Genomic DNA, 23,855 nt, shown 5'->3' with positions numbered 1-23,855 from the left:
GATTGTAGTGATGATTGCACATCACTGTGAATATACAAAAAACTATTGAATTGTACACTTTAAATGGGTGAATTGTATAGTATGTGAATTATATTTCAATGAAGTCGTTTACAAAAATTAATTGGGTCCAACAATAGAACTAAATACAGCATCTACATCTCTAACTGAATTATGGTGTTTAGACTTAGAAGTTTAATTGACACATCAAGGGCAAATTTTATTTCATCTTTTTTTCCCCCTTTCTCTATTATCACCTACCACCAATGTTTCATTTTCAGCAATGGGTATGCTGAGTTCCACTCTATAGTTTTTCCAAATAAATTCTTTAAAAGATTCATGAATGATATGTAGGATTACAGAAAAAGCTCCAACTTTTGCAAGTTGCTGGCAACCAGAAAGCAAATAAGTCAAATTAATTTTAAACTGGCAACTTCAAATATTTACAAAGTCCGTCTAATTCCCATCGTGTCTGAAAGTGGTGTTCTGAAGGACTTACTGAGTCATGATTGCATAATAGATCCAAGCGTTAGGTTACTGGTAACTGGAAAGGACTCAACTCGAATTAATTCTAAACCCATAATCTTATGAGTTTACAAACAAAGGTTGCACTTTAATTCTGGCGTGTTTAGACATTTTCTTCCAAAGGCCTTGTCCTTTCAAGAATAGCAGCACCTTGCACCTTCCCCACACCAGCTGATTTTCTATCATCAGATCTTAGAATAATTTCATTCTTTCTAAAACCAAAAGCAGTTCTAGTTCCAAACTGCAATTCATTAGGGGAGGTTCCATGGTGTTTGTCAGGCTTTGTGCCACTTGCTTTCACCCAAATGGGTTTCATATGCTTCCATGGGGCAATGGTCTGCATTCACTTAAGATGTCTACCACATGGTTGGGAATTTTTATTTGAGATTTGAAAAGGGAGCAATGAGAGGTTCAGACAAGGCCCTCTCTGCTTGTACTTGTGTCTGTGGGTAGCCTGGATGGGAAGCACAAGAGCTGGTTCTGGTTGTTAGTAAAATTCATTTTGATTGTATAAGATCTATACCATGACTTTGAATAACGAATGATATTAGTGTGTGCTTCCTCTGTGCCAGGAACCATCTTTACACTTGACCTACATGAAAACATTTATTCCCAATAATTATCTTGTAAGGAGGCCTTTTATTTCCTTGTTTAGAGGTGAGAAGATTACATTTCAGACAGGTTAAGAAACTGACTCAAAGCTACCCAGTTTACTATCTTTCTATTCACCCATCAAACCATCTTATATTTTTATGCAGTTTGAAGTAAGTTGGTGATATCAGTGCACCTCCAGTGAAAAAAATAAGCAAAGTGACACAACTTGACCTGTCTTCTCTGAGGAAAATGGATCCAGGGGTAGGAGGCGGGCAGTGAAGAACGGCACAGAGACCTCTGAGTAGGCTACTTCATTTGTTCTATGAAGAGAGTCTCATGGCTTGTACTAAGGTTAGTGGTAAAGATAAAATATTGTTGAAAGGTTTTGAATATGTTTTGAAGGGATAGTCAGCAGGACTTCCTAGGGGATTGGAAGAGAGGAGTCAAAGGTGGTTCATAAGCATTTGGATTATGCCACTGGGCCATGGTGGTGGGGACAGTGAGGCTGTTTACCAAGATGAGAAAAGAGGGCGTAGCAGGACTGGAGGGTAAAATACAGAGATCTATCTGGGGCATATCAAGATTGAGATGCCTTTAATACATCCAAGTGGGATGTAAAATTAAAATAGAACAGTCTATAGGTTAAGCTATACAAATACCTTTCTTTGTCAAGTTTACAGCCAGTACAAAATGACTCAATCACAGAGAGCCTATCGTAAGTAGTAATGTCTGAGAACTACCAACATTAGAGATATGGTATAATTTAGGATAGAATGGTATAAAGTTGTGGACAAAAGAAAAGAGTTAAAATTACCATTAATAGTATTAAAACAGAAGAAAGTAGCGGAGATCAATGCAGCATAAGATGGTAGCTTTGCTGCTACAAAATTGGTTCAAATAGTTGATAGCTTATTATATAGTAATATTATTTCTAAGTAGCTTACTAGTAGTATTATTACCAGAATGAGTATGCAGTATTAACATAATAGTAAAAATAATTAAAATAGTAGTAACTAATAATTATTGAAATCACCATATCTTGTGCAATTAGAAGTATTTCTCATTTAGATACGTCTCATTTAAACCTCAGGACAATACTGTGAGTTGGGTTCTGTGATTAGCTCCATCATGTAGTTGAGAAACTTGAGACTTACAACTACCAGGTACTTAGAGCAAATTACATAAGGATTAAGTTGTGAAGCTGTGACTCAAACTTATGTTTGACTCTGTCTGACTTCAAAGATCGCACCTTATGTAATAGTCATGTATTCCTCTTGGTAGCGTCAGAGTAGTATGCTAAATGCGACATACTGTAGTTACAGCAACACTAAAACTAAAAATAATACTAATGAAACCTAAAATGATATACGATACTCATATAAAACTACAAATTACAAATATTAGGACTCTCATGATATGTGTGGTCTTTTCAGAATTCTGTTTTACTACTGTGCTAAACCAAAATGCATTATGGTATATCAATTCTGTGAATACTTAAAATTTAAGTGTCAGACTGGTTGTGTACTTCTGCTAAAATTATAGATATCACACACTAGTTATTGTAGTGGCAGAACTGCTTCCAAGTTGGAAGCCAGTGTGACATGGCTTAGCAATAATATCCTAACAAAGCTAAAATTATAGGACTCTCATGTGGAGTAGCGCAGCAAAGGGATTACTTTCAATATCAGAGCTGGCATAGAACCCAAGCGATTCCTAAGTGTGCTGGGCAAATTGCAAGCTTTTACTGATGTGAAATGACGAAGTCACAGACCATGGTCCTGCCTTTGAGGAGCAGTGACGCTTCTTTAACTATTTTACTGAAAACTTGCAGTCGCAATGGTGGTTTTCTAGGCATAGGATATAGTACTGTATAGACCACTGGGCTCCCTATTAGCACTTTTGCTGTTTCGACTAAAACTGCAGGCTGCACTAGCACAGCAGGTGTATTGTTCTCATAACTAGAAGCAAGGTAGGACTACAGACAAGGGAGGGCAGCGTTATTGTTAGAAAAAGTACAATATGTAGAGCGTAATTGTGTTATTGCGACTGAAATCATAGTAGAGTGGTCATTGGTGCACCATACTGTGGAATAATAATATTGCCAAATTTTCTGTTAAGACAGTACATGGGATAATACAGTAGCAATGCTGGTGCCAGCATTACTGACAGTGTAATTGACAAGTAATGTTGACAAGGTGGCAAAGTAAATAGGGCTTTGTCCATCACTGCCTGTGCGACTTGGTCAAGTCCTGTAATCTCTGAACCTCACACCTGTCGTCTCCAACATGCCCCTTCTCACGGCTTGTGTGCACTCTTACTGTGAGGATTATGTGACATAATTTTTGTGAAGTGCTTTTCACAGTCAGCACTCAATAAATGCTCCCCTCTCTACCCCAAGTTTATTGCTATAGCTTGGAGAGTATGTGGTAGCATAATGCGATAGCACATTCAAGGACAATACAGAGTTACTGATAAATATAAGAAGAGTATGACTATAATTTAGGACTCTTCTTGATGCTACAGTTAGTAGTGCATATCATGTTGCTGTGACAATAACTTACTGCAAAGGTGCCACTCAAATATTTCTCTCTAATCACTGGTTTACTGTTAGCCATTAAGAGCCAGGGTAATTACAATATGGTGTCATTTGGTATAGGATTTTTGTTAACAAGATTCTTGGTAGCCTAACATCATGGGATATAGCAGTATGACACACAATATTATAGTTTAGGGCCACACAGTACAGCATAGGCTGAGGGAAGTAACTGCTTTAAGGCAGCCAATGCTGGCAGCAGCAATGTGATTTTATGTTTCACTTTATTACATGTAATTGTGGGAACAGAAATGATAATATACTGTGCTGAACTACATTATGTCAGCCTACACCCTCACCTTACAATTCGAGTAGCAGTAATGCTAGCACTCTATAGTGAGTTATGCTTTTTATTTATGTTTGTAGTTACATACATATAAAGGCGTTAGATTATACTAGGGTACTTACAGTGTCTCAAACAGTACTAGTTTGTGTGATGTTAAAGTAAAAATTGTGTGGTCATATTTGTACTGTAGAAGCTCCCATACTGATAGTGCTGACACAATTCTAGCATGCGTGCCTGTAAGTTGCAAGGATATTCCTAATTTATCACGTAATGAGAGCCTTAAAAATTGTCAGCTGCAATCTTCTAAATCAAGGGGTTGACCAGTATGGCCCACGTGTCAAATCTGGCCCACTGCCTACAGTTTTCAGGCTAAGAGTGGGGTTTACATTTTTAAATACCATTCAAATAAAGTGAATAAAGCTCTAAATAATATTTTGCAACATGTGAAAATATATGAAATTCAAATTTCAGTGTGCTTAAAGAAAGTTTTAATGGAACACAGGGGTTCTTGTGCTACGGTGGCAGAATTCAATAGTTGCAACAGAGATAGACGACATGGCCCACAATGTCTAAAATATTCACTCTGGCCCTTTATAGAAAAAGCTTGCTGACTCCTGGTTTAAACCATCCAGCATTACCTATAATGTGCATGTGAGTATGAAGGACTGTATTTTGAATATACTACAGATATAGCCACAGTGTCATATTATTCTGTTTATAACCATATTTTACAAAAATATCACTATAATCTACTATTGTATATTGCCTTCAGTGTGCCCAAATGCTGTTGAATTAGAGTACCCTAAACTAGAAAGTATTGCCATCCTGACTTCCTACCTATCCAAGGGGACTGGGGTCTGCTGCCATGTGGGACTATAGTACATTGTACTGATACATATGCATATGGTATATAGTATTGTAATGGTTAAGGGGGAAAGGTGTGGCATAAGGCCCTGCCTCTTACTGGCTCTAGCAATTTGGGTAACTTTCTTATTGAGCCTCAGTTTCCTCATCGGTGAAATGGGAATAACAGCAGATGTAGGAAATGATGACGGAAAGTTCTCTGCGTAGTAACTTGTAAATAGGTTTTGATAAATGGTATTGTGGGGGTGGTTTATTTATTCCTTCAGCAAACACTTCCTGGGTGTCACTGAAGTTGAGGAGCAATTCTCAGCATCGGGAATCCAGAATTGAACAAGACAGTTGAGCTCCCTCCTACAGGTGTGGGGAGGGGAGACTGAGAGTGAACGGGAAAACGCCAGCGCCCCATGAGTACCTTGCTCTGAAGCAAACAGCAGGCAGTGACCGAGGATTCCCAGGTGTTCAGTGGAAGACTGCTGAGGCCTGGAGGACAAGAAGGACCCCATCATCTGAGTATATGATATACCTGGATTGCTACTGAATTGAATCTGTATTTTAGTATCTTACACTATGTAAAGAATTCCTAGCATTGGTGGAGCAAACGTGCACAATTTAGATGCCACGTGGTGATCCAGGTCTGTGGCATCTATTTGTAAAAACAAAAGCTTATTGATTGTTAAAGGATTAGAGCAGGGTTTCTCAACTTTAGCTCTATTGAAATGCTCGGCTAAATAATTCTTTGTTGTGTGGTCTGTCCCAGGATTTGGAGATGTTTAACAGCATCCCTGGCCTCTACCCACTAGATGCCAGTAGCACCTCCTCTTGTCTCAAATTGTGACAACCAAAAAATGTTTCCAGATATTGCTGAATGTTCCCGAGTGGGCAAAGTTGCCCAGGATTTGTAATCACTGGATTAGGGGAAATGATGCCTGCAAAGTCCCCAGCAGGAATTACAGCTGCTACAAGCTGGATATATAAGACAAAGTCACATGAGTAGAAATACCCCCAACAGGCTCCCCAACATATATGTGCCAATTAGGGGCATCTTCACAAAGCTCCCAAATTGCAGACACTGCAAATGGCCCTCAAGGGTCTGCTAAGTTATTACGACCTCTAATATTGACAGTAATAAAACTGTGCTCTTCTGCCGATGATTTTAATATACTAAACCATACAGTCTCTTATAACAAGAGAAGTATTATCCCCTGTAGTGCTGTACTGCTCATAATTTGAATAATAATGCTACATTTCCTTATTTTAAAACCACTTCAGACATTAAATAGTAGTTTTTACCACTGCCATTACGATCTTATTTTAGTGTCCTATGTCACCTTAATCTAATGACTGTATAGTATATGGAGTTGCCCTGTTGTTAATTTTAGGACAGATAAAGGTATCACACCATTATTCTTGTCTATGCTGTGTTTTATTAATCTACCTTCAATAAATATTGCAATTGTTCTATATTTTTATGAATTTTCACATATATGAAAGCTTTCTACATTTTAGGAAGAATATTGCTAGATTGTTACACTATGATTAGCTCTAGGTGCCTTCTGAATCTGTTACCAATTATATTAAATGTCAAAGCTTATAATTTTAATAACTAATTGTGCCATATAATGCTATGTTAAACTGTATCACTTTATAGTTTATCTTAATTATAAGCAGCAAACCAAACATTTTAATAAAATGTTCTGTGATAGGATACCTTTGGATAGGATTGGCATCAATCATTAATACTGCAAATAGAAGTCTTCAAAAATTAGCATGGCAGGATAATAGAGAATATGGTATTACTCCTTGCTCTCTGCAGTAACGCAGATACTCCCACATGGCACTATACCACAGGGGTATGTATACACAGTCACCCCCTATGTTGGTAGCACAGCTCTTACTACTACTATCTCTTGCTTACTTGCTTAAATGTTTATTGAGGGTCTGCTCTGAGCTGGACACTCTACTCTTCTCTCCTTGGAGATGAGAATATAGCAGTGAGAAAATTAAAAAGCAGCAAACAAAATCCTTGCCTTCTTGGTGTTTATATTCACCTGGGGAGAGACAAACAATAAACAAATCCAACGGTGATAACTGCTATGGTGGAATATCAAGCAGGGAAGAGAGAAGGGTGGAGGGGTGTGGAAGTTACAACTGTAAACAAGGAGGTCAGGGTGGACTGCCAAAGAAGGAAGAACTTGAAGCAGGTAAGGGAAGAAGGCATGCAGATATCTGGGGGAAAGAGTATCTCACAAAGAAGGAATAGCAAGTGAAAAGGCCCTGAGGCAGGTGCTCACTTAGCATGCTTGAGGAGCAGGAAGACCTTGTGGGTTGGAGGAATAGTAATTTAAAGATGTATAACAATGTAGTATTGTTATTCCTATAAATGCTGGAATCATTTTAGGATAAAGTAGTATTACATCAGTTTTTCTAAAATATCAACAGGATAATGTGGCTTTTAAAAAAAGAGTTTAAGTTGATTTTTCCACATGACTTTTAGATGTTTGTCCTCTAAAGAAAGGCATTCTCGTTTCTACCTAGGCATAGAAATTATTCCACTTGGAATGGTTATTTGGTAATCATGATCCAATGGACACTGTTTTCTTTGGTTCAGAAATTTAGAAATGCTTACAGGTCTGGGTAGTTTCATATTCTGTTATATATAAGACCAAATTTCATCTCTTGTTTATGGGGAAAGCCAGAAGTCATATTCTCAAGCAATAAGGTTGAGAGTCATTTGTAGTCATTGTTCTTTTCCTCCTTCAAGTCTTCTCAGAACGAATTCCTAGGATTTATGACTATTTCTGTTCCCAAATAGTTCAACACTTTAATATTATGGAAGCTTGTGTTCTCGTCCAAATTATGATTTCTACTGAAGTTTTGTTCAACAAAAGTCAGAGCTCTGTGTAATAAATTCTTCTGATGTAGATGATATTTTGATTTACTTCTGTAAATATTTTTATAACTGAGAGTGGAGCATCTAAACAGTTGTTAAATACTTGTCTAGAATCTGCTGTAGAGTAAAGTCTCTGCCAACAACCATCCTTTCTTGCTGTCTGGAATGGGTGACTTTTTCATGTACTTTCCATTCTGTATTCTCAGCAGTAAAATGATAATAAAACCCAAACCAGGAGATTATGATTTTAATATACTTTATTTAAAAAGTACACAGTTTTAAATTGGTTTCAATGGGTTTCAAGCAGAAGGGACGCTGCCCACTTGCAGTCCCGTTTCTGATGAAGGATAATAATAATGTAGCAAACTCACATTTGCATGACTGGCAAAGTAAAAAGATAACTTTTTTGTCAACATATCTCTAAGAGTTTATATCACGCACAGCTTAATATCATGAGATGCTGATGGTTGGACTACATTTCATGTCTCCTATGTTGCACCATATTTTGGCTCACAGTTTATCCATACTTTAGCATGCCAAGAGAACATCTCCATCAGTGTCACCTTGAGAAGAGCATCAAAAGCAGAGGGAGCAGGATAAGGACCATCTTGGCCTGGAGATTCGGCGCACCCCCACACTCCCTCGCATTCTCCTACAGGGAAAGGCAGGGTTGGTTAGAGCCGAGGTGGATCCCAAGATGCCTTAAACTTCCCAGGGTATGTGGAGTCCCCATATCCCTCCCTGCTCTCCAGTGTACGAACAAAATCATTTGGAACCTAGATAATGGCAGGAAATGGACTTGTCTACATTTCATCACGTTAGTAATGAGAATCTCTGATTTCACTTGTCAATGCATAAAGTATTCAAAATGACTCTTTGTATACTATTATGCAGAACATTCAAGAGGCAAAGGGCTGTTGGTAGAGAAGTCTCTTGTGATTATTTTATAAAAGCAAAATACTGACCTTCTTAGTAAAAGATCACATCTCAGGGGGCTGATCATTTCAGATACTTGGCTATGGAAGGTTTTGTGTGTGCCTTCCTTTTAATTTGGGGGAAGGGAGGCTCTGTTTTACAAAACTCAAATCATATTATTTATTCCTTTCTGCACCATGATTTTTATCCACTAATTGATGGAAATTTCTCTATCTCCATTATTCTAGGTCTATTTTATTCAGTTCTTTTTTTTCTTATTGATGGTCATTCATCTTCTCATCTGTTCTCTACTGCTACAAAGAGCGCTGAATATAGGTCCTTACCAAACAATGATACTTGCTCCTGCCCTGGCCTTAGGTAAAGATGCCCAGGAGTGACAGTGCAGAGCTAAAGGGTATTTTTGCTTTTGATGGCTATTGTTAGATATTTCATTGGTACCTGTATTTTCTGATCACCCAGTAAATTGTATCTTTCATGTCCTCGGTTTATTTTTATATGCAGTTGTTTGACTTATCAATTTAAAGAGCTCTTTATGCTTTGATTTATAAATATTTTTTCAAGTTCTATAAATTGGATACTGACTTAGTTATGTTTTTCCATCAAAAAGTTATAATTTTTATATAGTTAAATAAATCTGTTTTTCTTCTATAACTCTTTGGTCTTGGATAAGAAGGTCTCTCCAATCCCTAGAATTTCTTTTTTATTTATTTATTTTTAAAATTTTATTGAAGTATAATTGATTTACAATGTTGTGTAAATTTCTGTTGTACAGCAAAATGATTGAGATACATATATATTATATATAATATATAGTATATATAATATATATAATATATTATATATATAATATATATATATATTTTTCCATTTTCTTTTCCTTTATGGTTCATCTCAGGATATTGAATATAGTTCCCTGTGCTATACAGTAGGACCTTGTTATTTATCCATTCTAGACATAATACTTTGCATCTGTTAATCCGAAACTCCCAATCCTTCCCCCACACCCTTAGCAACCACAAGTCTGTTCTCTATATCTGTGAGTCTGTTTCCGTTTCATAGATATGTTCATTTGTGTCGTATTTTAGATTCCTTATACTTGATAGATTCCACATATAAATGATATCATATGGTATTTGTCTTTCTGTTTCTGATTTACTTTGCTTAGTATGATAATCTCTGGGTTCATCCATGTTGCTGCAAATGGCATTATTTCATTTTTTATGGCTGAGTAATATTCCATTATATATATACACCACATCGCCTTTATCCATTCATCTGCTGATGGACATTTAGGTTGTTTCTATGTCTTGGCTATTGTAAATAGTGCTGCTATGAACATAGGGTTGCATGTATCTTTCTGAATTATAGTTTTACCTGGATACATGCCCAGGAGTGAGATTGCTGGATCATATGGCAACTCTATTTTTACTTTTATCAGGAACCTCCATACTGTTTTCCATAGTGGCTGCACCAATTTACATTCCCACCAACAGTGTAGGAGGGTTCCCTTTTCTCCACACCCCCTCCACCATTTGTTATTCGTAGACTTTTTGATGGTGGACATTCTGACTGGTGTGAGGTGGTAGCTCATTGTAGTTTTGATTTGCATTTCTCTAATAATTAGTGATGATGAGCATCTTTTCATGTGCCTATTGGCCCGTCTGTATTTCTTCTTTGGAGAAATGTCTATTTAGGTTTTCTGCTCATTTTTCAATTGGGCTGTTTGATTTTTGTTATTGAGTTGTACGAGTTGTTTGTATATTTTGAAAATTAAGCCCTTTCAGTTGCATCATTTGCAAATATCTTCTCCCAACCTGTAGGATGCCCTTTTGTTTTGTTTATGGTTTCCTTTGCTGTATAAAAGCTTATAAGTTTGATTAGGTCCCATTTTTTTCAAACATCTTTATTGGCGTATAATTGCTTTACCATCGTGTTTTAGTTTCTGCTGTATAACAAAGTGAATCAGCTCTATGTATACATGTATCCCCATATCCCCTCCCTCTTGTGTTTCCCTCCCACCCTCCTTATCCCACCCCTCTTGGTGGTCACAAAGCACCGAGCTGATCTCCCTGTGATATGCGGCTGCTTCCCACTAGTTATTTATTTTACATTTGGTAGTGTATATGTGTCCATGCCACTCTCTCACTTCTTCCCAGCTTACCCTTCCCCCCCCCCATGTCCTCAAGTCCATTCTCTATGTCTGTGTCTTTATTCCTCTCCTGCCCCTAGGTTCTTCAGAACCTTTTTTCTTTTTTTTTAGATTCCATATATATGTGTTAGCATATAGTATTTGTTCATCTTGCTTTTATTTCTATTGCCTTGGGAGACTGACCTAAGAAAACACTGGGACAAGTTATGTCAGAGAATGTCTTGCCTATGTTCTCTTCTAGGAGTTTTATGGTGTCATGTCGTGTATTTAAGTCTTTAAGGTATTTTGAATTTATTTTTGTGTATGGTGTGAGGGTGTGTTCTAAATTCATTGATTTGCATGTGACTGTCCAGCTTTCCCAACACCATTTGCTGAAGAGACTCTCTTTTCCCCATTGTATATTCTTGCCTCCTTTCTTGAAGATTAATTGACCATAGGTGTGTGGATTTATTTCTCGGCTCTCTATTCTGTTCCACTGATCCATATGTCTTTTTCTGTGCCAGTACCATGCTGTTTTGATTACTGTAGCCTTGTAGTATTGTCTGAAGCCTGAGAGGGTTATGCCTCCTGCTTTGTTCTTTTTTCTCAGAATGGCTTTGGCGATTCTGGGTCTTTTATGTTTCCATATAAGTTTTAGGATTATTTGTTCTAGTTCTGTGAAAAATGTCATGGGTAATTTGATAGGGATCACATGAAATCTGTAGATTGCTTTGGGTAGTACGGCCATTTTAACAACTTTAATTCTTCCAATCCAAGAGCATGAATCCAATCCCTAGAATTTCTTATGAGACCATCATTTACCATGCAAGTCCATTCTATACTCTCTCCTTTGAATTGAACCTTTGTCATACATAAGAATTACTATTCTGTTCCACTGACCTCATCTCAGTGGGTCTAGAAACTTAAAGAAAAAAAATACTGATTTTTTTTTAGTGTTTATCATGTATCTACTTACCAAAGCAAATTATCTTATTAACTTGAAAAGATTTTTACTCTAGTGACTTTAGTGCTATGTATGCAGTTCTGGTTTTAATTGAAGTGGTATTATTGCTTTTGGACTATTGTTCACATTTCTATTTTACATAGAGCTTTTATTAGAGGTGATCACTGAATTTTATCAAAGCTCTTTTCAACTTACGTTGTTATTGAACTCTCCCTCGAATATAGAAGGAAACATTCTCAATAAATTCCAAATTCTTTTTAGTACTATACTGACTTTAAAGTATTTTCTAGGACTTGGATAGTTTAAATAACATTAAAATTATTTGCTATTTACAGGTGAGATTAACACTCAGCTGGCTCTGGTGGCATTTTAAAAAATGAATATCTTCCCAGTCTCCCTAGAGTAATTGGTCTAGGCAAGTTTTCTATTTTTCAAGGTGGGGGATGGACTTAATTTTTAAACTGTAACTTTTCTTGCCATATTTAATTGTTTTTGCCTACAACATTGAAGGACATAATTCACCTACATCGGTGATAAGTTTACCTTGCTTAGTACTAGGTTTAATTTTTCTCTGATCATCACTTTTGGTGTAAATGTAGTGCCTTTAGAGTTGTGACTTCGTGTGGTTAGGGGAGTTTAAAGGCTTATCATTCCACATTTATATATTGTGACTCTTGATCTGACATTAGTATTGCCACTTTTGCTTTACATGAATTTCTTATAAATAAAAGGCTGTCTAAAAGTAAGCAGGAAAATATATATATATATATTTTTTAGTAAGCAGGAAAACAATTTTAACTACAATTTGAAAGAAGTAAAACAAGATGGTAAGAGCCACTTTATGTGTAATAGTGGAAAGTGGTAAAATTATAGCACATTTGTAGTAGCGAAGATAGTAAAGAGGCTTTTAAAAAATATACATGGATATAATAAGATAAGACTATTAAGCACAGACTAAATAAGAAGGCATTGAGAGGCTGAAAGTAGAGTACCATTAGCCTTCCTGTATATTCTTTGGTTTGCCTGAAAGGGACTGCTTTCTCAAGAGTAAACTTTTGAGCTATAGTTCTTTGACTACTGTGAGATTCTCATGGCGAATCTGATGGGAAAAGAGTAGGAAGCGTTCTCAGATTACCTCAGGATGGAAGCCATGACAAGATTCCGGACGCCTTCTGATCTTCTGAGCCTTTAAACGTTCACACTTAAGGGATTCGTTATGTTGACTGTTGTTAAGGCATATTTCCAAGATGCTCCTTTTCCTCACTCTGAATTTCAGAGCTCAAAACTTGGCACTAAACTCCCTTAACAACTTCTCTCTCTCTAATAGTGGAAAGGATATCATCTCCTCCTCTCTAAGATTTCTCCCCTAGGTTTCCTTACTGTTGATCCCCCTTACCAGCTTCATCAGTAGTGGCTGGACCTACACACAAAAGGATATACCTGATTTCAATGGGTGCCATGGTGATGGGGGCCACAGACTCACAGAGGCAGCTACTGTCCACCACCACCATGAACAGATTGCTGCTTGGGATTTGCTGGATGACAAAGGACCTGTTGGAACAAGAGGCAGAGAGACAGTGAGTGGTCACTTACCATCCCTCAACTTAATAGCCATGAGGAAAACTTTCCCTGGGGTGGGGGAACTACTGTAATATTTTGGAAAACAAGTTTCAGAGACTGCTTTACTAGTCAAGTTGCCTCCTTCCCCAAGGCTCTTCACTTTCAAATACGAAGTTTCACTAAGAAGACAGTACATCTATGTCCATATATAGCTCATAAAATTCACCTTGGAAAGACAGGACTTTTACGTGTACGAAACAGGAGAGTCAGAGTTGGCTAAATCACCTCAGTTTCCAAGGTCTAAGAGGTTAAGCTTTTCCAAGACTCATTTTCTTCTCCCAGGGCCTAAACATCACCCCAAGTTGCATCTGATGTTCTTTGAGGTATATTTTTCCTTCTCCCTCCAACAAGGATAGACTGAAGCTATGTCATATTAATGATAAAATATGAAGTGAACTTCCTAGACCTTACCCTGAACCACTTTGCACAATGTCTGCCCATAATAGAGGTATTTTTTGGATGAAATTAATGCTAGTTGTTTAAGGAGATCCATCCTTCTCAGAGACCAAGTTAAGCTGTACTAAGGCCATATGGCCCTTCTGACATTCTGGGTTTATCTGTACAGCTAGTCCAACATAAGTAAGCCTAACGACACCTCTTTCTCACCTTACCCAATACAATGAAATGACAAAGTAATATCACCATAAAAGTACTCCTTGAACCAGAAATACCAGTGACTCTTTGGAGGAACAAATTAGAGAACAAATCCCATATTCTTCTAGAGCCGACAGATTAGCTTAATATTTAGCCCCAGCCCCAGAATCCCTGTCACATAAATTTTTCATGATATTTTACCAAATTCAGTTTAGTCAGATGAACTAGACTATAACATTAAAAAACGGTCAATTTCTCTGTAAGTTATCTTCATCTTTCTCTCAAAAAATTTGTTCTGTTCTCTAGAGTGTATCTAGTATAAAAAGATATGACATGAATTTTCATGATCTTAGTATACAAACTGATAGAAATACCAAAATGGTATGATGAATGCATGACTTGCTTAAAATATAGAGCAAAAACTCTTCAGACCTAAGCAATAACAGAATATAAGTTATTTTCAAACGCAGGGAAATGCAACACATTCCAAAGAGCAGAAAGCATCAATTACATGTTCTTCTTTTACATTCGGCTAAAATTAGAAATTAATAGCAAAAAGATATAAGCAGTGGAAATTAAAGGTTAAAAACACATCCAATTAATCCTTGAGAATTTGAGAGCAGCCCAGACTCAAATCTGTGCAGATTTGAGTCTGGGCTGCTTAAATATTTTTACTGGGAAAAAATGTTGCAAATAAATGAACTGTGTTTTTGAATCAAGAAACTGGAAAAATAAGAACATAAACCTGCACCTGTGCCCTATACTCATTCTCCCCTGTGGTACACTGTGCTGAGAATTGATGCCCCTCTCTGAAGCCCAGCCCTCAGGCTTCTGCAAGGATGTGACTGATGGAAGAGGAGAGAGGTGATCATTGTACAAATAGTTTCTCTTGTCTACTAGCCATTTTCTTCAGCTTACACAAAGCTCTCCCTTAACTTTACCTTCACCTACCACCGTCCTCATTTATAGTACAACTTCCCCGTCCTCATTTATAGTACAACTCCTAAAAAGAATTATACACAATCCCTCTCTCTCTCCTCTCTCTCTTCCTCTCTCTCTACTTCCTCACTTCTCTCCTTTCACAAATCTACTCCAATAAGGCTGTAGTCCTTACCACACCCTTGGATTGGTTCTTGTCAAGGACACCAATGACCGCACTGCCTTTCTTCTCAATCTCCTTTGCCTCCACTTCCTCCTTCCCTGCTCACTGTCTGTCCCTCACAACAAACTGTGGTTTCCATGGGAGGAAGGCCACATGCGTCTGCCCCTGGTTATTTTTTATCCGCAGCAGCCAGAGTTATGCCTGGGACAGAGCAGATGCTCAGTAAACATTCACTGAATCAATGACAGAATGAACTTATAAAGATAAAAGCAGAAGAATAAGATGTAGATGAAAACGTGAAGATAACTAAAAGAATCAAACTCTGGCTTAAAAGAACAAGGACATAAGTCCACTTATGGCACTCCTGATCAAGAAAAAGAAGTCACAAAGTTACATTAAAACCGAAAATATACAGAGGCATTTTAAACATTTTAAGTGAGTATTACGTATATCATTACAAACAATTTGAAAACTTAGATCAAACACACTTTGGGGGATAAAGTATAAATTATCAACATTTGGCCAAGCTATAAAAAACACCAGCAAACCAACTGCATGAAAAAAACCTGAAATGCACATTGAGAATCTAACCGCAAGTGAATACTACCAAGTCACCCAAAGAACAGATACCACTGTGTTCATAGAAAATCCGTGTGAACCCACTGACCAACTGTTAGAACCAAGAAACGAACTAAGCAAGCTGCCCAGTTACATAATCAGCATATAAAACCACAGCCTTTCCCTGACACTGGCAATAACCAATGAAAAAATATTTATGAAATAAAGAACCATTGATATTGTCAATAATTACTATGAAATGCCCAAGGATAAACCTAGTAAAAGATGTTTCTTTATGAAGAAAATGATCAAAATTCACTGAATATAAAAGAAAAAAAAAACCCTAAGAAATCCACAGTGGTTGTGGAAGGAAACAGTTATATATTAAAGGTGTCATTTCTCCTTCAATTAACCTTTTAATTCAAAGTAATCTCAATAAAAATCCCAACAGGAATTTTGATGGAATTTGAGGTGATGATTCTAAGATTCATTCATAAGATTAAATATAAAGAACAGTCTGGACAATTGTATAAAATTGAATTTTATTAAAAAAAAAGAGAGAGAGAGAGAGAGAGAGAGAAGGGAAGATGCTTGCCCCTAATCAGTATCAAAACCCATGAGATAATTTACAGAAAAGGAAACACAGATAGACAACTGATATGTAAAAGGGGTTCAATCTCACTACAAATTAGGTAAATATAAATTAAAATGAAATTAAAATAATGAAATGCATTTTTCACCAGCAGAATGGCAAAATTTTGTCTATGGTAGTATCAAATGATGGAGAGTCTGAAGAAGTGAATATTATTCTACATTGCTGGTAGGAAAGTGAATTTTACAGCCCCTATGAGAACAATTCGTTATTGTTACAGTGAAAAATCATTTAGATCCTATTTTTCCAGTTGTTTTACTTCTCAGTAAGAGGAACTATTGTTCAAGAACCCAAGAAGACATACATAAAGATGCTCTTGGTAACACTGTTCATTGAGAGGAGGAAAACACAAGACCCACCTGAAAGTTCATCAACAGAGGAATGATTAAATAAGCAACAGTGTGTCTGTTCTATGGTCTACTTGGCACCAGATGAAAGGGTAAAAGGTGTCAATTTACCATCATGAAAGATTACCCAAAACACAATTAGCGGGAAAATAACGTTGCAAAACTATACATAAAGTATAAATGTTTAAGAATATTTAGAAATACTCATCTAAGAGTATTTGATTCTGCTACAGAGAACAAGAAAAATAAATGGGATGGATAAGACTTATCAGTTATGTTATGAGTAGATAGTATCAGTAAGTGATCCATGACTCATGTTAACATAGAAGGAATAAATGAACAAGTGGAGCACATGTGGGTAGAACACAAAAAAGGACAAAACATATGAAGTGTCTTCCTAGTGATAAAAAGGAATGAAAGGACCAAGTGAAATTAACTATTTATAAGGCACAGATCATGTCATCTCCAGATTGACAGCTGTCACCTATATCCTCCTTAAGTCAACCCACTGGCAACTCCCATGCTCTGCCTGAGACATGCAGATAAAAGTCATGGCTGCTCAACAGATTAGAGGCAATTTGCAGACTTGACCTTCCATCTCTCCAACAAAGCAAGCATGTATTGCCTCCAGGCACCTTCTGTCTACTGAGCCCCCACCCCTACCCTCAAGTCTGGTCCTCCTACCACATCATCAGTGAGAGAGAGAGCAAGGGAGGAGGGGATGGAGGGGAGGGAACAGGATGGCAGTGGTGGACAAGAGGAGAAGACTGGGAATAATTGTCCGGGGAGACTTAAACTTAATCTGTAACATTGGAGTTCTTTACAAGGCGAATGTGTACGTGTATTCTTAAAACATTTATAAAATGGAATGTTATGCTAGGGGCAAAGAGTATTGATTTTCTCATTTCACAAAAGAGAAAACTGGGACTCAGAGAACATACAGACAATAAGACATAATTGTGCCCATATTAGAGACTGGGAAACAAGAGATTAACTGATTTCCTAGAGTAACAGGGGCAGAGCTGCAAGCCTCTGGAGCCCAGGCCTGTTACGGGGCTGCTACCATAGGCAGCCGACTTTCTGTCTTGTACTGGAGTTATTAGTGCTCAAGCTCCTCAAGGGCAGACCCAGTGATCACTTGATATGAATGGTTAATGACAACCAGTGCAAGATATTATTCGTTTTAACACATTTACCCTCCAAGGTGAAGGCTCCCCAAGTGTTCTCATGAAGTCCCACAGCAAACTCCCCCCCTTTTACCCCCAGTCCTAGGAGATGGAAATCTCTGCAGGCAGCTATTACTACAGTGGAGGAAAACACCCCCTACCAAGGATTTGCCAGCGGAAAGATTAACTGCTTTTCCATATTTTAAAGACTTACTGTCTGCTTATTAACATGTTTTTTTGGAGGGGTCTGGCCAATGTTAGCTGTACATTTATGTGCACAATGTGTATTTATGGCCCAGGGTGTAGGGTTGAACTTCATAAAACACACCTCCATCCAGCTGGGCCCAGCAGCCAGACTGACATCGCTGTGTAGAGGGACCGTGGCCTGTGGGGTTGGCCTGGGGGCCAAACAAGGCGGAAGGGAAATGCCTCAACAGAGAATCACAGCAGCCATTTCTAAGCAGGGATAGGTCAAAATGCATGAAATAAATTAGGTCCTCAAGGGAAACAGAATAGGGAAGAGGGAAGCAATTTTGATCTGTCCATTGCCGGAACTGAAATAACCCAGTCCTCCCTTTTCCATTCACAACAGACTGAGAAAGAACTAGAGGAAAAAAGATGATGCAATTTCAAGACAGCCTCCCTTGACAAGAGGGACTATCTGCTGAGGGGGCTTTGCTACCCAGATGAGGAAGGAGGCCACACTGCTCCCCTAATGCTGCCTGGACAAGTGTGTGTGGTGGGGGGAACCCATGGCTAAGATTCCCAGAGGACCCCAGGGTGAACATTTGGATAATTTGGTTGGCTTGCTTTTCATTAATTGGGTACAAAACCATGGCTCAAAAAATAATCGGGCAGGACAGAATCTTAAAACATTTTAAAGTCTTTCACTTTTTATAGATTTTCAACCTTTACAAATTGTCCATATTTTTTCTAAAGATAAAATAAAAGACAATGAGTAAATCACAGGGAATCAATTTGAATCTGGCACTGACTGTGTTCTAGGTTGTACTACTCTCCAGGTGGACTGGGTATGTGGATCTCCAAAGACCCTATTCTCTTTGGAGGTGGGGAGACGCCTGTATTCCCCCAATGTGCCCCCAAATGCCCTACAGTGACCCAGGCCCATAAGTTGTGGAGAGCAAGCATTTGGTGATGGACTGCTTAAATTTAAACTGGAAATTAAATATTGAGGCCATGTTCTAATCCATAGTTGTGCTACCCTGTGGCATGGGGGAGGTAAAAGGGCAACACTCACCTACTCATGGCTCAGCTCAAACAAGGTGAAAGAACGAACAGCAGGGCCTCCCCTGCTCACCCCCAAAAGTGTCAGGCCCAGGACATTTCACAGGTGAATCATGTTAGCATGTCAAGGCACATGTAGTTCTAAAACATTTAAGCTGCTTCAGAGCACAGGGAAAGAAGGAAATACTTCAGATTTCTTTTAAGGACCTTGATATAAAACCTGACCAAGATTATACAAAAAGAAAGACAGAAAGACAGAAAGACAGAAAGAGAGAGAGAGAAAGAGAGAGAGAGAGAGAGGGAGAGAGAGGGAGAGGGAGGGAGGGAGGGAGGAAGGGAAGGAGGGTGGAAAGAAGAGCTACGGAATAATCTCTTTTTGTGAATATTGATGCAAAGATCTTAAATGAAATGCAGCAAACAGACTTCAGTAGGACATTGAAATACAGCATGCAGCAGTGAGGATTAACCTAGGAATGCAAATGAACAAGCTTATTGAGTTGTCTCAGCTTAATAAAGATAGAAACATGAAACAATTTTTTTTTTTTTGGCCGTGTGGAGCAGCTTGTGGGATCCTAGTTCCCTGACCAGGGATGGAACCGGGCCCTCGGCAGGGAAAGCGCAGAGTCCTAACCACTGGACCACCAGGGAATTCCCGAAACAATTTTTTTTAAGTCTCTATTTTCAACCCTACTGTATTGAATTCCTGCTTTCTCATCTCTAAATGATATCTGGAAAGATTCCCTAACTTTCTGAAAACTTGAGGTTAATAAAATTAGCCCAATCTAGTTTAATACTTTAATTTCATATCTAGTTTGAAGCTCTACACTGTCATTCCTTCAAGCTTCTATTTTCTAGCATCTTCAGTCATTTGGGGTGGGGAAAATGGAGCAGCAAAGAGGCAAGCATTTCCTACTCACCAGGCCATGGTGCAATCTCTCACTACAGCTTGTAACAGCTTGGCCTTTGGTGTCCTCTGTGTGGATCCAGCACCCAAATGTGGCTTTTTTGTGAGGTTACCGTGGATTCTCCTGAGAACCAAGAGCCCCTCAACGTGGCCCCAGCGTGACCACCCACACAGCTCTTGTCATCAGCATCGTGACCACAGCCTCTTGCCCTTAGTGTGGACCTCTCCTGGAGAGCAACGCTCTTGTTGAGTTTCAGCAAAATGACAGCAATCTTCCATATTGTCTATCTGGCCCCTGGGAAACAGGCATCTTTGCCGGCCCAGCCATAGTCCACCTCAGTGCTGCTCCTTCTCCAAGCCTAGCCCTCTCCCTCTAGATCTCTTTCCCCTGCTTGGATAGGACACGTCAGCACACCTGCCACCCAGCAGACATTTGGCCAGTGCTGTACCTCCCTTCTTTCAGATACCCCCAAAATATATTAGAGTCTTGGAGAATTCCCCACCACCCATCTGGATCCCAGCAGGAAAAAGTACCCCCTGGAGGAAAACGCCTCTTTCCATGAACCCTGATCTCTTCCTTGTTAGGCCCCTCATCAGTCTTCTTGTGGTAGATTAAAGGCGGACCAGTTGTCAACCCTCAAATAAACTTGAAGGTGGGGGTCGGGGGGAGAGTTTCCAATTCTAAATCAGTGCCAGCTAAATGGCTGTTCTCTTTAGAACCTGTGGTGCTCAGGTCCTCAGTCTGGGGCTACAAGGAAAGCCTCACTTGACAACCTGTTGGCATTCTTCCAGTAAATCTATCGGTGTAAGAGACCCTATCCAGAGTTGGAAAAGAGCCAGTGCTGTGGGATCTGTCCAATAGGTGCCTACAAGACATTTGACAAAAATCCCATCCCTGAAAACAAGTGATCAAATTACAATTGGAAAACTTAGGCATTAGGGAGTTGAGCCCTAGAAACCATCATCATGGCTCCCACCAGGTATTCCTCTGATAGCATGCCAGGAACCAGACTGGTACAGGCCTTTCCTGCTCCATTTCACTTGAGTAGGAAATGTGTTGTGTTTTCACAGTTAAGAGCTGAGATTAAATGAGGCGAGCATATTGTCTTTGTTATACTTATTTATTCAAAAATGTATATACAATGGACACATTATGACATTCCACTTGTGACTTGCTGATGGAAAGTGCACACAAAGAGCCCAAGTGATGCTTTGTCTGCAGGGCGCAGTGTCCCACGGTGGTATTTATTATACTGCAGACAGAATGAGTCCAAAAGACCCATAATAATGACTTTCACTCATCCTCAGCCCCACCAAGGATTTGTTGAGATTTATGGTGCCAACCCAGAGCTTAAAAACCACTTGGGCAGGAAGTTCTTTGGCATTATCAGCCCAAGGCAGGTGGCAAGGAAAGCTATTTTGTGTTTGAAATATGGGGGAAAGAGCCCCATAGAATTAAATGCAAAAAGGACCTAATTTTCTTTTCTCATCTCAGAAGAAGAAAATCTCAAAAGAGCTGACAACAAAAGATATTTTTAAAACTTGGCTGTTACTTTAGCTTTTCAGTCTTTATTTATTCATTTATTTTTTTGGTACTAGAGTCTTCAGTAAATCCTCTTAATTATGACATGAACCATTTTCTTCTAATCCCTTAAGAAGAGTAAGGAATTTGTTAAATATTTTCACTGGAACTATTAGTGTCTTTTCTTATAAATAATGAGAATAATAGCTAACATTTATGGAGTATTTACCTAGGGCCAAGCACTTTTCTAAGCACTTCCCCCTTTAATCTTCATACCAACTCAAAGAATTATCATCTTCATTTTAAGGATGAAAATATATATGCTTTGATAAGTTAAACAACTTTTCCAAATCCTAAAACCCACTGAATATCAAAGTAAAAAAACTCTATAAAACCAAACCTATTTGACTCTAAGTCTTTATTTTAATGATTACACTTTAATCACCATCATCACAGTCATCACCATCTACCACTTACTGAGCCCTTACCATAGCAGTCATTGTGTGAAGGTCTTTTACCTAAAACTGGTTTATTTCACAACAACCCTAGGAGGCAGGTCATATTATTCCCAAGTTATAGAAAAAGCACCTGAGATTTAGAGAATGTAAGTAATTTGGTCCCATCTTGGTTTAAGATAGCACAGGTAATAGGTATCAGAGCCAAGTTCTGGATTTAAGCTGTCAGACTTTACTCCTTCCATCTTACCCCATAAAAATCAAAATATCAAATGGAAAAGTGTTTGGGGCAAATTTCACTGATAAACTGACACCAGAGAACCTGTCTCTCGATTGGAGGGTTCAAATTGACATTACTTTGGATTCACAGTTATAATCTCCCACTTTCTAGCTTTACAATGTCTTCTACAATCTCCAAGTGAATTGTTGGGTTCATTTAGCAAAATAGAACAACATCATAATGAACGATCGGGAGGTCTAAACAGACTCAAAACTAAAAAGAATTCACTGGGGAGTTGAACATCTAATTTTAGCTGGAAAAGTCACATTCTACTATCAATAATTTCTTTCTAAAAGGTTGGACATCTTGCATTATATGAAAAAGGCATTTTGTCTACCACACTTTGTTAAGAGCAAAAAACCAATTAGACTAAGTATAAGTTTTTCATAGAAAAAAAAGCCTAGAAGGAAATATAGCACCATTTAAATACTTTTACTTATCCACAGTTTATAGATGAAGAAACTAGGTAACTTGCCTGAAGTTACTGAGCTAATAAGACATGGAGCTGGGATTTAGATCCAGACTACTTGGCTTTAGAGTGTAAGCATGTAATTTCTCTGCCTCAGTTCTGAGTGGTGAGATGGCATGTGATTTTTACTTTATTCTTATATATTTCTCTACTGTTCAGTCTTCTACAATGAGTAGAAATTACATTTAATAGGAACCAGAACCATGGAAAAATAGCTTTCTATTTTTTAGACTATAGACATACATATGTAGAAAACTAAATCTCAGTGATCAGCATTTGCTTTACAATCTCAGTTGCTTAAAACTAAAATCACGTGAAATTCCTCCAAGATCATTAATTGAAAGAAAAAGGAAGTACCTCCTTAGTGGTTTTGCTGCCCTCTTCCATGTGACCAATTTGACTATATATCCTTGGGTTAAGTCCCCATCAGGAGCCCTCTCTGAGTTCCTCTATAATATCATCTTTAACTCTGCCTGATGTACAGTTGAAACTCAATATATTTTCACCAAATGAAATAAAGGCTGAACCCACGCTTTGTTACTTTGATGCTTTCTGAATAATATATCTTGTAGCTTTGAATCAATCTCCCAGGGAGAGAGTCAGACAAATCATGTAGTTTGGTATATTTTGAGATCTGACTTCTTAAACCAATGTTGCTAATAATTCCCACCACTATTAAATAGTTTCTTATCACAAAACAGCATAGTTATTCGTTTTGAAGAGTGTTAAGTACTGAGGTAGAGACCCAGAGCCATAGGGAAATTTCAAGAGAGACAGATGCATTCCAGAAACATTATATCTAAGGCAGTGTTGTAGGTTTGAGAGATTAGTGTTCACACAGATTTTTGTGACTATTGGTGATATACTCCAACACAGAAGAAAAAAAGTGTCCCAGAACAAAAATGAAAACTATTCTCCCATATCCACATAGACAATATCAATGTGGAGTAGATATGAGGAATAAAATGAAGGAGGTGGGAATAGCAGGGGATACTGGAAAGTTGACTGGTTCAAAAGTCAGTGGAGTTGAATCAAGCTCCCAGTGTGAAATTAATAGGCAAACCACCTTGGGAATTATCGCATTCCCTCTCTCAGCCTTAGTTTTCCTACCTCAAAAGTGATTTCTAAGGTACCTCCCCAATCTAACATCATAAAGTACTTGGT

The 23,855-nt window shown here is 38.2% G+C and overlaps 1 protein-coding gene across 6 annotated transcripts in view; it reads right to left on the bottom strand.

Annotated features, from left to right (window-relative positions):
- Positions 1 to 7,988: 7,988 nt before the first annotated feature.
- Positions 7,989 to 23,855, bottom strand: part of CACNA2D3 (calcium voltage-gated channel auxiliary subunit alpha2delta 3) — a 785,949-nt gene continuing 770,082 nt past the window's right edge. For all 6 annotated transcript variants that reach the window (XM_067754783.1, XM_067754785.1, XM_067754784.1 and 3 more), the window contains 3 exons: positions 13,211 to 13,328; positions 12,913 to 12,990; positions 7,989 to 8,401 (listed from right to left, as the gene is read on the bottom strand). In XM_067754783.1, the coding sequence (XP_067610884.1) occupies positions 8,309 to 8,401; positions 12,913 to 12,990; positions 13,211 to 13,328 (289 nt within the window). In that variant the 3' untranslated portion in view covers positions 7,989 to 8,308. The remainder of the gene's footprint in view (positions 8,402 to 12,912; positions 12,991 to 13,210; positions 13,329 to 23,855) is intronic.

Source organism: Pseudorca crassidens, chromosome 10 (assembly GCF_039906515.1).
Source record: "Pseudorca crassidens isolate mPseCra1 chromosome 10, mPseCra1.hap1, whole genome shotgun sequence".
In the NCBI taxonomy this organism is placed as follows: Eukaryota; Metazoa; Chordata; class Mammalia; order Artiodactyla; family Delphinidae; genus Pseudorca; species Pseudorca crassidens.
The sequence above is the reverse complement of the archived record's forward strand: the minus strand, read 5'-3'. Positions and strand labels throughout refer to the sequence as shown.